Below are 14,699 nucleotides of genomic sequence, written 5' to 3'. Positions count from 1 at the left end.
TCTATTGTTCACTAACCTGCACACAGCAGATGTTAGCAATATCGTATAATATTTATAACCAATCTAGTTCATTCAACATTATGCATAGGCTATACTTTAACAATATTATTGTATATAACATTTACCTTTTAACCTTTTTTTATAACTTTTTTTCATTAAAATTTAATATTATTTTGTGTATGATTCCAATAAAATTGGAATTCAAGGATTTAATTAAAAAACAAGGCATTATGAAGAACAGTATAGCCAAATTAAAAACATTCATTGAAAACTTTGATCTTAATTCAGGCAATTACAATCTATTTACCATTAAGTTTGATAAACTGTTAGAATACAGAAAACTATTTTTCAATGGTCAATCTGAAATCGAATTGCACCAAGATGTGACTGATACGGACCTTAAGTTAGAGACACTTATGATAACCTTTTTGATAAACTTAGATTAAAACATAAAAAAATTAGAAAATCATTTCAAAATTTCAGAGGTAACTGATGCAAATAAAGTGATTAAGAAACCTAATCCAATTACTTTAAAACCTATACAAATTGAGCCCTTTCATGGTGATGTGAAGGCTTGGCAAAAATTCTTTGATCTTTTTAATAGTTTAGTTCATAACTGAGAATTTTTTATTTTGAAAAATTTTATTACCTTACAAATTTCTTAAGAGGCAATGCTCTTGACATAATAAAAAATTTATCACTAACATCTGAAAATTATGAAACTGCAATAGAATTACTTAAAGCTTGTTATGATAATAAAAGGCTAATAGCAGCTAAACATGCTTTAGAAATTATTAATTTAAAACCATTAAAAAAGGAAAATTCTGAAAATTCATCTAAGTTCATTGACAAAGTTAATTCAAACATTAATGCATTGAAAAATCTAAATATTAACTATTTAGAATTTATTGTAATACAGTTAATTAGACAAAACTTAAATTTAAATACTTTTAAGAAACTGGGAATAATCATTAGAAGGTAATGAATTTTCTAAGTTAGAACAACTTATGTCTTTCTTAGAATCTAAATGTAAATAACATGAATCAACAGACATGATTCAAAGTAATGAAAAGGCACAGCCGTCTAATGTAAGATTTAAAGGCAAAAAATATGATTATTCAAAACCTAGTTCTAGTAAAAATGTATTTAATGTAAATAATTCTAATAATTTTATGTGTACATTATATAAAACTAGCAACCATCCATTGTATCGACGTGATAAGTTTTTAAGTTATAATGTTAACAAAAGAAAAACTGTGTTTCAGAAAATTTAAGTCTTAATTGCTTAAGTAAACAACATATTGTCAAGGATTGCCCAAGCAATTATAAATGTAAAAACCGCTCACGGAAGCATCATACACTAATTCATTTAGGTAAAATGCTGCAAGATGCAGCAAATAGATCTTATAAGCCGAATCAAGGTCCTCCAGCTAATAGTTCATATTGTACTTTAAAATCAGAACCTAACAAATCTGTTTTACTTGCAACAGCAATAGTTAACGTTAAGAATAAAAAGAGTAATTTCATCCAAGCTAGAGTTTAATTGATTCCACTTCAATGATTTCATTTTGAACTGAAGGGTTTGCTGCCAAACTCAGGTTTCAAACCAAACCTGTTCTCATGCCGTTCACAGGTATTAGCAATGTCATTACTAAATCTAAGCTAAGTATTGATTTAAATATTAATTCTAAATATGAAAATTTTTATTTTAATGTTTTGTTTGAAATGTTATGTAATGCCATCCATTACAGAGCTGTTACCCAATCATTTTGAAAATGTAACTGACTGGGAAATTCCTTCTCAATTCTTTCTCGCCGATCCTCATTTTAATATTCCTGGGCAAATCGACATTCTCCTAGGAGTTCAATATTATCTTTCTCTACTTAAGCCTGTTCATTTAACTCATAATTCCGAACATACCATACTTCAAGAAACTCGTCTTGGTTTCATAGTTTCTGGTCAAATTCCTACTAAACCTAGTAAGCGGAAAAACAATTCAAATTCAATATCACTTCTTGTTAATAATGAACAGCTTTCATCTCAATTAGAATTATTTTGGAGATTTGAAGAGGTAGAAAATCATTTCCCAACCAAAGAGGAATTTTTTTGCAAAAACATTTTGTTGAAAATACCTTTCATGATCAACAAGGCAGATTTGTTGTCTCTTCCTCATAAGGAAAATTGTACTATAGAAGATTCTTATGCAAATGCCAAACATTGTTTCAATTTATTACAAGATAGGTTAAAGAAAAATCCTAAACTCAAGGAAGACTACTTTCGTTTCATGAAGGAATATCAAGAATGGGATCACATCCAACTTGTAGATTCATTTCAGTCCAAGGTTCCATCTGAAACCTTTTATTTGTCTCATCACACAGTATTTTGTGAATCTTCCACCACTACCAAAACAAAAGTAGTATTTGATGGTAGAGCGAAAACTTCACATAGCCAATCACTCAGTCAATTCTTGCTACAGGTCCATTAGTACAAGATTTATTTTTAATTATAATTCATTTTAGAACTCACAGCTACTTGCTATCAGGAGACATTCCTAAAATTTACAGACAAATTTGCATTAATCCTCAAGATTTTTCATTACAAAGAATTCTCTGGTATGATGATACAAACTCATCAATCATTCTACATAACTTACAGACAGTTACTTATGGTTTATCACCTTCAAGTTTTCTAGAAACAAGATATTTGATTGAAATTTCCAATCAAAATGAAGCCTCTTTTCCTCAAGCTTGCCAAGTAATTAAGCAAGATTTTTATGTTAATGATCTGCTCACTGGTTGTGACAACATTGATCAGTTGAAACAATTATACAATGATGTTTCGTTATTGCTTAGCAAATATGAACTTTCACTATATAAATGCCATTCCAATGTTCCAGATATGTTTGACAATTCTGATTCTTTCATCAAATTAGATAAGGATGAAAATATCAAGACACTTGGATTATTTTGAAATCCTCAAGGCATTTATCAATTCAAAGAAAGGGATAAGAATACTTCTTACAGCAAGCATTCCATTTTGTCAATCATTTCTTCATTGTTCGATCCTTTAGGACTACTTGCTCCTATAATTGTTCCATTTAAAGTGCTCATACAAGAGTTACCTTCACTGGGATGAAGTTCTTCCTGCTCTGTTAGCAGAAAAATGGAATTTTCTGCACTCTCGACTCAAATCTTCCAAGTAATTTTAAGATTCCTAGATTAGTTAAAATTAGTTTTAGTAAGAGTTATCAGTTACACGGATTTTGTGATCCAAGTAGCAGTACATATGGTGCATGTCTTTTCATCAGATATGTTGATAGCAATGAACACATTGAAACCCACTTATTGTGTTCAAAATCTAGAGTTGCTCCAGTCAACCAAATCTCTATTTTTACGTTAGAGCTGAATGTGGGTGGCTCTTCTATTATCTTGTCTAATCAATAAAGTTAAGTGTATTTTAGGTATAAGGTTTCGTTCAATCCAACTTTGGTCAGATTCTCAAGTTGTACTTTACTTGTTGTCATCGCTTCCTAATCAATGGAAGGTATTCGTCGCAAATCTGGTGGAATGGTCCGTCTTTTCTGAAAGAAAAGGAGGATGTCTGGCCATCCAATCAATCTGTTATTTCTATGATTCCACCAGATTCGCTCAAGGAAGAGAAGAGTCTAGCAAAACTAATGTCTTTTCAGCTGCTCTTAAACCTACAGAACTTTCAAAACCATTTTCATCATTCACAAGAACACATATTTTCATATTGTTGTCGATTCATCCACAATTTGAAAAATAAAAACAGTCGCATGTTGTCAGATCTTTTTCCACAAGAAACCAGTTCCATGTTAGAAATTCTTGTTCACCAAACTGAAGAATTATATTTTGCAAAGGAATAAAACGATTTAAGAAAAAATTCTGCTGCATCCAGGAAAAGCAAATTAATTTCTCTCAACCCATTTTTGGATCAATTCATTGGATCATTTTTGGATCAATTGGATCATCAATTCCAAAATCATAATTCGCTCCATCATACATAAATGCTTTAGAGTTCAACCTCAGTCAGTTACTTGGTCAACTGCACAACTGCAGTTACTTGGTCTGGAGTCACAATATCCAGACCATTCCAGTCAACTGGTGTTGATTTTGCTGGCCCAATACTTAACAGTCATGGTGAGCGACGTACTCAATCTACCAATCCATCGATTGTTAAGGCTTACATCGCATTCTTCGTATGTCTCAGCACAAAGGCACTACACCTTGAACTCAGGACTGATTTAACAATAGAAGGCTTTATCACTGCCCGACGAAGATTTGTAGGACGCCGAGGATTGCCCTCTCATATTTTTTCTGACAATGGAAAAAACTTTTGCGGTGCAAATCGATATCTTCAAGAAATGTATGATTTTCTTAAAACCGATACCGCTAATTTCAAAATTAAATCTTTCTGCACCTCTAACAACACAATGGTTCTTCATTCCTCCATAATCTCCTAGTTGAAGTGGTTTATGGGAAGCCGCTGTAAAGAGCATAAAGTTTCACCTGCAAAGTCTTAGGAAAATCTGTTCTCAACTACGAAGAATTATCTACCCTGTTAATCCAAATAGAGTTATGTTTAAATTCAAGACCATTATATTTACATTTTTTAAATTTTTGTTCCTTTAACTTCCTTACCTGACCCTGATTTCTCAGGCATTAATGTAAATAAGCTTGCTAGGTGGCAGTTTAAAGTTACTACTAGGAGATTTTTGGAAGGCATGGTCTAACGACTACTTACATTCTCTAAAACAAAGAAGTGCAAGGTTCTAAATACCAACATTTGCATTGGTAATCTGGTTATAATTAAGGAAAATAACCTTCCTCCACTCATGTGGAGATTGGGAGTAATAGTTCAAGTGCATCGAGGCAAGGATGGACTCACTAGACTAGTGGACGTAAAAACAAATAACATTACATAAAAAGAGCCATTAATAAACTGATTATTATTCTAAATTTAGATGATGAGAATCATTCTAAATCCAATCAATAATTTTTTTTTTATTTTAACATCATTTTATTTTAATTTTTATAAAAAATATAATTATAATTTGGTGGGCGGTGTTACGTTTTCACCCCCTCTTGCCGTTGGATGCTGAAACCTAGCAGTGGCTAGGGTTCCCATGGCAAACTATGGTTGCCAGACCATCACGCCAGTCTACGTCACAAGCTGCTTCTTAGCACTGTACATAGCGTCTTCTAACCAGTTTGCACTCATACCTGACCCAAGGCGGTCGCGTCTGGATGGATTATCTCAATTCTTGTTCGGATAAACATTACTTAGTTCTATTTAGTTTATGGTTGCTATCTTTAACGTTAAATTATAAGTTACAAGTGTTATGTTACAAAATTATTTCAAACCACCAAGACAGCATACAATTAAATAATCCTTCAGTAATCAATAATGTGTTTTCATTCATCACCTATGAACATATACAGTCCACCCTCGGTCTAAAATCTACCTCAACGCTATTAACCAAGGGCTGTCAATGTCGCAACATTTATCTTTAAAACACATAAAGTAAACATTTTATAACCAAAGTTAAGATAATTGTAAAATCTCTAATATAAGATCCCAAAAACTAAAATGCACTTGCTACATAAGGCAAAACAACTCCTATACAAGATGAAAAAAGTAAAACAATTTATAAACAATACATAAATGTGCTTGATTTTAATAAGAAAAGAAATTAAAATTGCATAAATTTGGAAGCTCATTACTACGTTAGAAATTTCTAGTAAAAAGTTGATTTATTCCATTAAAATTTTAATATTTTGACAAATAACAATAACTATTTATTGTTAATATACCAATAATAAGCTGACCCCCAAAGACAGTAATTGACCAATGATAACATTTGTGAACATTGAATGCCTGTCCAGGACTAGATCTTAAAATCTCCAGATGAAAAACAGAAATGTTGTTACTCTGCCAAGATCAGTGGGGTGGCACCAATCAAATAATAAACTTATAAATTGAACTACTAAATCTTACTTTCCCTAAGTTACTAAATAATAGAACAAAAGCAAAATTAGAAAATAATTTTAAAAACCAACATGAGATGGATGGCTGCAATGATGAATAAAAATTAAACACAAAATGCAGATTTGTTTATTATCTGAACCAACTTGACATGAACAAGGCCAAAATGCCAAGTTGATTGATCTGCAATTTAAGGATGAAAAATTATAACATATCTAAATGGATATTTGTTTTCCATAAACACCAAAAAAAAAATTAAAAAATTAAAATTAAAAGTTTATAATTGAACAACCAAATAAATTTGAATTAAAAAATATTACTGCTACAATAATTCTTAAAAATTTAATGTAGATTTTAATAAATAAAATTAAAATAACCAATAAAATAATAATAATAAGGCCACAAACAGACAAATTTAACTTAAAGACACTTACATGTATGAAGGCACTCTGTAACAGTAGTAGCATCCACAAGATAACCCCTGCAGATTTTACAAGTAATATGAACATTGAGTGTTTTTAATTTAATTCTTCTCTCCATATTTCTTAAAAAATCAGTCAATCTAGAAAAATGATAAAAATAAATAAATAATAGTAACAAATTTTATAAAAATTATAAATGAAACTAAGATAGGTATTAAATACATAATTCAAACAAGTACATAAAAATTAGATACAAACAAAAAATTAATTCCCTTAATGGTTAAATTTAAAGATTAATCAGCAACTAAATACAGCTTAATGGATAACAACAGCCAACAAAAATTAATTTTCTGAAAACTTTTTTCATCTTAACAACAGATTCTTACGTTTGATTTGGTGCTGAATCCATATCTGACCTGAGTTATTTTCAACCACCCACAGTTTTGTCACTTGTGACTTTGTTATAAACTAGGAGATTTGAGGAACATAGGATAGTAATAAAAAAATGAATTAATATTACAATATGAATAAAGCTTCAGTACAAACATGAAAATAATTCTTTATTACATAAGCTTTATGTGTCCATTGGTTTATATTTCCTTTTCCACTTCTTCTTAAAGTATGTACTATAGTTTTTTTTTTTTGTGGCGTCACTTGCTAAAGTTGACCAATAGTAGTAACTGATAGCAGAACGTGAAGTGACCAATAGTAGTCTAGTCTCCTATCATATTGCTGCTGTTCCAGCAGCAAGGATACTACTATCTTTCCATTACTTTGAATCTTGATAAAAATGTTCCCCTTGCTCCTTATCACTCGAATTGATGGGAAAATTGGCTCTTCATCACCAAAATTGACTGGGGAAAAATCAAAGTGGCTGTTCAAAAAGTGAATTTTCAGGCTCATTAAAAATCCTAACTCTAACTTTTCCAACATGTTGGTTACAATAAAAATATAATGTGGGTTATATTTGTTGCCCAAGAAATTAATAACAACCTGCTTGAATGATATCCAAGCCTCCCTTTCGTTTTAAGTAATTTCTGATTTAAAGTTGGAATCTAACATTTTTCAGATGTCGGGCCCAACAAACAGGCCTTCATTCAATTTAGCTTCTGATAGTTGTGGAAATTTCTCGCAGAGATACCTGAAATACTGTCCATCTTTGGGTAAGGCTTTCACAAACTGTTTTATTAAGCCTAATTTTACGTGTAGAGGTGATACCAGAATGTTTTCCAGATTCACAAGGTTCTTGCACAGGATTTTCTACACTCCAAGCTTTAATGATTTTCTTGCAGGCTACTTTTTCTGAACCAATATTGATCCCTTGTCCTACTGTCCCATTCACATAAGAAACATGTGAATTAGGTAAAACTGCTTTGCTGGTCAAGGAACATGAATAACAGTTTTAAATTGCCACATTATTATTCAACCATGAGCAGAACAGTCTACTTTTTTAAAACTATATTAAGGTTTTCATAGCTTTCCTTCATATATACAAAATGAGCAACAGGCAATGATGCATAAATGTCACCATTGTGTAACAGAACAGCCTTCAAACTACTTTTATAAGAATCTATAAATAGCCTCCTTTTTATATTCAATTCTGAATAAATACATTAAACCAGCAATATCTGAGCAGTGTACTAAATCACCTTCTTGTTTGAAAAATTCAGAAAATGTTTTTCTCTCTTCTATAAATGTAACTGTTTGTTCCTCCTGCCAACAAGTTCTTTTCTTTGAATCTGGAGCCAAGCAGATCAGATTTTTCCTTCGTTAAAAGCCCAAATCCCTAACCACAAATCATTTAGCTCGGTTTGAGTAAACAACTTAGGTTCAAAATTTTCTGTAGTATACTGAAACTCATCTTCGGCATAAGACTAGGCATCACTAGATATACCCAGCATAACATCATCAAACATTTCTGGTGGTTTAGGAACAGAAGATCTGGACCATGGCCAACTGGCCAAATGGCAGACGGAAGGTTAGGGTACCTTATTACTTTTTGTGTTGTAACCAGTAAAATCAACACTTCAAAAGTAACAATCACTAGAACGGTTTACTGGCTCCCTCCATATCATTGGAATAATAAATCTAAAAGCTTGTTTCTCCTTTTGAACATTTTCTATGCTCTTCAACATATACATAGCATACCTTATGTGACACCCAAGACTTATCCTGATCCAAAATATGAGAAGTATGCTTTTTAAGGAACTCTGTAATGTTCCTTTGATGGTTTTTAATCACAAATGTACCACAAACCACAAATATAAAAAAAACTGTTCTTACAACCACAAATAGCCAATGTATTAAACACATAAGATTAGGTTGACTAAAAAAAAAAACAGCTGTAAACAGTTAATAGTTTATATATATTACAGCAATGTAAACAAAACAGTGTCATCTGGATATAAAACAATTTTTACAGTTTTAAACATCTAATAATAAAATACCATTGAATTCACTAAAAATTTCATTTCTTAAAATACTGAGTGTTGAAATGTTAAAAAATGATGTATGATACAGCTTTTTTTATTTTTATATTAGGATTCTATACACTTAAGACTGCAAGAATTAAATAAAATTATTAAACCTTAATTTCCCTTGTATAAATTATGAGGTAAAAAAAAAATTACAGTATATAATTAGGAAACATAATACCTGCAAGGATAACCTGTGTGCAGGTAATGAGCAACTTATATAACATTTCTCAAAACGGAATATAAAAATTACAACTATTTTTAAGGTAAATAGTAGGAACCTAAGTAGTAACTAAAGGCTCCTACATAAATAAACAAAGTTCTTACAAAATTTAATTGTTAAAGATTAAGATCAATTAAAATTTAAACTTATTATCTTAGAAAATTGATGAAAGGATAAAAAAAATTTAACTTAATAATATTACATAAAACAAATGAAAACCTGGATCCATGCATTAAAATTCAACATTCTACATTTATTAATATCAAGATACAAGAATATGAAGATGATGTAAATAATATTTTACTGTTGTATACTTTTATGCTTAGTACAGCAATTCCCAAACTGTGCACTGCGGCTTCCTGGGGAGCCACAGCCTCTCCACAGGGGCACCTTGAAATATTGTAAAAGCTTCCCTTCATAATTAACTGAACCAAGACATTTATAATTATTACTTTAATGTTAATAGTAAAAAAATAATGAGGATATACAAGTTTTATTTATTTTTATCTCTTACGAGTAGTCATGCTTTTACTTAGGACAGGGCTCCATGGAAAACTTTAATTGAAAAAATGTGCCGCAACTCAGAAAAGTTTGGGAACCACTGGCTTAGTATACTGTATAAATTGGAGTAAACTGAACATTGTTGTATCTGTTACATTGTTAACACCATTTATAACAATATAAAATAATATTAAACAATGCAAATAATCTTACTATTAATTACAATTAAAATTACAAATTTACCCTTAATACGTTTGCCTTCATTAGTTTGGTTAGCTCCTTTATAGATTTTTTATAAAAACCAAAACGTTATTAAGATTGGATTAGAGAATTAACTAATTATTTAATATTTAGACAGGATGACAAAAACATGTTTAGAATATCAATTCATACACATTATTTGTCGTTATCCATTCATCTATTTCTTTAAGGAGTTTTTTGTTCATTCCGCAGGAATAAAATTTATTAGTTTAGCAGAAAAACTCATGAAATGTCTTCTGCAGACTGATAGGTCACTTCAGGATATTATAAAGGTGATAATAGATAGCCTCAGATTATATGATAAATCACTGGTATTAAAGAGGTTATATTTTTGGTAATATACAAAACAATGCTTGCTTTTGATGTAGAGCTGTCTCATTGTTAACACATTAAATTCCCGGAATAGGTTAGCTGTAACGTAAAGTCTGGACCTATTTAAAGCGGCTTTTTCTTTTAAGTCGTTTTTGAAGCATATACACTTTATTTAAGTGCACATTACTTGCCCGCCCCAAAAACACTCCATACTGCAATATTGATTTGGCGTACACTAACTAATTTGGTGGCATTTAAGATTAAGTATTTAATTTTTTTTGCATAGTTAATGTGTCCCGTTTAAGGTGAGGATATATCCAGACGCCAAGATATTTTATTTTATTTAGTTTTTCTACTTTGGGATATAAATATAGAGTAAAAGCTGGCCTTCTGCAGTTTATTGAATGCAGAATTTAGGTTAGAAGGCTGACTACCGTGATTTGTAGAAAATGCCATAAACATGCTTTTTTTACATTTAAGGTTAGTTAAACCAAGGTTGTTGTTAGGTTGTTCTTCAAACCAAGCTTTGACACCCTTAAGATCTACTTCAACTGATCTTATAACCTCATCCCATGAGGAGCCCGTGAAAATGAAGACAGTGTAATATGTGAAAAATATTATATCAATATTATATGTACAATAAGAATAAGATAGGGGATAAGACTGATCCCTGTGGTAGGCCATATTCAGTCAAGTGATTTATGACAGTATTTTTGTCCAACATAAGTATTTGCGATCTGTTTTTTTAGAAAACTTGTAAATAAGGTAAGCCACATATTGCCAAACTATTTTTGTAAGTAGCTTTGAATGTGGGACTGTGTCAAAAGATTTCACCAGATCTAAAAAACAAGTATAATTCTTATTAATCTTAAAGTTATTTAACATACACCCGATAATGTAATTTATACATCTTGGGTGCTTTTCTTTGGTTGAGATCCATACTGACTTGCATGAATTATGTTGAATTTACTTAAATATTTTGTCACTCGTGATTTGACAACTTTTTACATAACTTTAGACAGGCCAGTTAACAAACTTATTGGACAATAATTTGAGGGAATACAATGATCTCCTGACTTGAAGAGTGAGAAAATATCAGAAATTTTTAATTTATTTGGAAAACACCCAATGGCAAAATATGTATTTATTAATTCTTTAATAGGCTTAGCTATTTTTAAGATGTGTTTTTAATACCATCAATACTAGCAGCTGAATTATTTTTGAAAAGAGTAATTATATTGATAATTTTGTTTTCATTTGTTGGAAAGAGAAAAAAGAACCGTGAGTTGCCATATCCGCATCTGGTTGATGATTGTCACGCACGCATTTGCATTTAACAACTTTTCTACATATTCCTTACATACTTGAACAAAATGAACGTTTAAAATTTCAGGATCTATTTCTGGAATAATTTTTTTGATTATTGAGCACTCATTTTGAGTTCAATAATGAGTAATTCCAAATTTTTCTTTTAATGTTCAGTTTTTCAATGAAAAACACACAAATACCATAATTACATAATTGTTATGGATACCAGGCTCATCATACAATAAGTATTTGTTTATGTTATAATTAAATTGGTCATGATCAGTTACCCAAGTTTCTGTTAAAATTATTACATCATACTTAATATTGCAATTTTTAAATACATAAGCAAATTCATCAAAATTTCTATTTAAGCTACATATGTTCATTTGCAATATATTAAAGAATTTTCCAACATTATTAGAAAATTTTTACAGATTAAAGATATCATTAACCTCAATTGTAACATAAATTCATAATCAAAATTGTTTACAAGAACCATAATAATAAAAGTAAAGAAATAGGCGAATTCATTAAAAATGTTTTTGTCGTTGGCCTGTGTAAACAATGCAAGAACATGAAATACATGTTTTTTTCTGGAATATATCATAAAAAGAAGTGATGCTAAGAAGTAAAGAAAGCAAAAGGTTGGAGGAGCTTTGGTTATAAGGGCAAAGCGAAATATACAGGCAACAAAAGGAAATTTTAGCCAAAAATTAAAAATCTGAAAGGAAAGTTTGAAAAACTTGTAAGAAATATAATGGGCAAACATTGAAGACTCAAAACTAAAACAGTGGGAATATTTAAAAAATGGAGATTAGTATTATAAGGATCACTTCCAAGGGATGGCAGAGGGGCCTGAATTTCCAGATGTTGAATTATTAAGAAGTGAAGAGGGGGAAGCAAAAGTTGGTTACATGGAGGAGGCAATGAAGGAAAAAATTAGAAGAGAGGATGGGATAAATCCAGAATTTATTAAATCTGGAGAGGAACAGGTACAAAGGAAATTCTACTGAAGAATTTGAAGAGAAATTTGATTCTAGTGAACCAGTACAAAATTTAAAGGTCGCTTTTCTACTCATGTATGAGAACTCAAATTACGTAATAATTGTGAAAATTATTGCAATATTGCTTTCTTTGATAGTCTTAACAGACAAGTAACAGAAATGAGATGAGGAGGAATTATAGAATGAACAAACTGTCTTTAGAAGAGATAAGACACACTGTGAACCATATATTTACACTAAGACATTCTATAGATAAGATTCTAAACAGAGTAAGAGACATAACTGCTTTCTTGGATTTAAGAGCTGCAGCTGATATGACTGTGTGTAAGGAATTATGGGAAACATTGATGAAAATTGGGGCACTATCTTCTATAATAAAATGAATTAAACAGTATATATGTTGCTACAGAGGCAAAGGGATTGGAATAGAAAAAAAAACATTCTCAGAAATTTGATATAGGTACAGAAAAAGCAAGGACAGCAGTCTCAGTCCACTGATGTTTGCAGTGCTTATGAATCAAGTAACGAAACAAAGTAAATTAAGAACAAGGAGGAAGTCAAATTAGCAGCTGGAGGACAAGTTTATTTAATATTAAAGGTTTGATACTAAATCCTCAGGAAATTAAAATTATGCATCAGACAAAAAAAAGCAATAAACACATGCATGAGATTACGGAAGATCAATAGTTCTGATGCTTGAAATCTTTAGATGGAAAGATAGTTGAAGAGATTAATAATCACACACAAAATGCCAATCAATACTAATACCTGCTGAATATTAATAGCACTAAAATAGAAATGTACAAATCAGACAGGCAATTATTATACCTGATGGACAATGTGACAGTGTTGGAAAAATATAACAGAATAGGGGTGACTAAAATGTGATAATGATAGGAGTGGTGTAAAAACAAACCAAAATAAAGTTACAGCCAAAGTTAGAAACCAGCTGTAGCAGAAGCTATTGACACAGGTTGATAAGAAACGAGTATTACAATAATTAGGCCTTTTGCTTGGAATATAAAGAATAGAAGGTCAAGAATGATTATAGTAGTGAGGTTAGTAGGTAAAGGGATGGCCAAAATCAGAATAGGAGGAGCATGTTATTCAAACATCAAATTACAATTTGAAAAGAATGCATTTTCTGTAATTCTGAAGGAAGAATGGCAATGGACCAAAAAAATGCAGTCAGTGGTTTGAAGGACCCAGTGCTTCATAGCAAAAGAATGATAAAAATTGGATTCTGCCATATCATGTAACACCTGCATGTGCTTCTTGTATCTGTGGGTGACTGCATCGCTGGTCTATCCAATTTTGTTCAATCATCAGTTATGTTGTACAGGTAGCCATGTTTCTCAGTACATGTTTTGTTAATTTACTGTGAGATCTTAAACATTTTGTTAATTTTGAAAGCAACACCATTTTTCCTGAAAATGTGGAATTTTGTAAGGCCAGCCTCCGTGGCGCTAGTGGTAGTGTCTCTGCCTTTCATTGGGAGGTCCCAGGTCTGGTGTGGCATTTTCACATTATAAAAATCATTCGTCTCATCCTCTGAAGCAATACCTGAAGAGAATTTTGTATGACTGTTGGCCGAAGTATGTTAGTGTCGTGTATTTTCTTTAAAAATGAGTTTTTGATTTTTTCATTTCATATATTATGTGGTCTATGGATATGGGAGATATCCATTCAGTGCATGTTTATTATACTGAATTCTTAGCACAAAAGGCCTTTGGAATACTTTCAAAAGACTATCAATTAATATGTAAAAGCTGCTTAATTTAAAAATTTAATTGTTTAATATTAAACAATATAACAATATATGTATATGGCTTATATACACTTACATGCAAATATCAAATATCTTTCTTATTATAAAAGAAATTAGGCTAATAACAAAAAGATTTCAAATGTTAAGCTTGTGATGTATTGGTCAAGGAACAGAGTCCTAGGTTCAATCACGTTTGATGCACAGGCCATACATCAGTCAAAAAATTACCTGTAACAGTATAACTTGTCCAGCTACAAACAATACATTGAGGTTAATGGAACAAATCAAGTAGCTTAACTGCTAGACCTATAGACCAAAAAAATGAGATACATTTATTTAAGGAAAAATTTCCAGTAAGCACACGAATGTTAAATTTCTTAGTAGATGTAATAAAAGTTACTGATATACAGTTAAATAGTA

The 14,699-nt window shown here is 30.9% G+C and overlaps 1 protein-coding gene across 2 annotated transcripts in view; it reads right to left on the bottom strand.

Annotated features, from left to right (window-relative positions):
* Positions 1–14,699, bottom strand: part of l(3)73Ah (polycomb group ring finger 3-like lethal (3) 73Ah) — a 38,193-nt gene that overhangs the window by 22,617 nt on the left and 877 nt on the right. For both annotated transcript variants that reach the window (XM_075366899.1, XM_075366898.1), the window contains exon 2: positions 6,441–6,568. In XM_075366899.1, the coding sequence (XP_075223014.1) occupies positions 6,441–6,546 (106 nt within the window). In that variant the 5' untranslated portion in view covers positions 6,547–6,568. The remainder of the gene's footprint in view (positions 1–6,440; positions 6,569–14,699) is intronic.

Source organism: Lycorma delicatula, chromosome 5 (assembly GCF_047948215.1).
Source record: "Lycorma delicatula isolate Av1 chromosome 5, ASM4794821v1, whole genome shotgun sequence".
NCBI lineage: Eukaryota > Metazoa > Arthropoda > Insecta > Hemiptera > Fulgoridae > Lycorma > Lycorma delicatula.
This window is presented reverse-complemented; position numbering and strand designations above follow the sequence as displayed.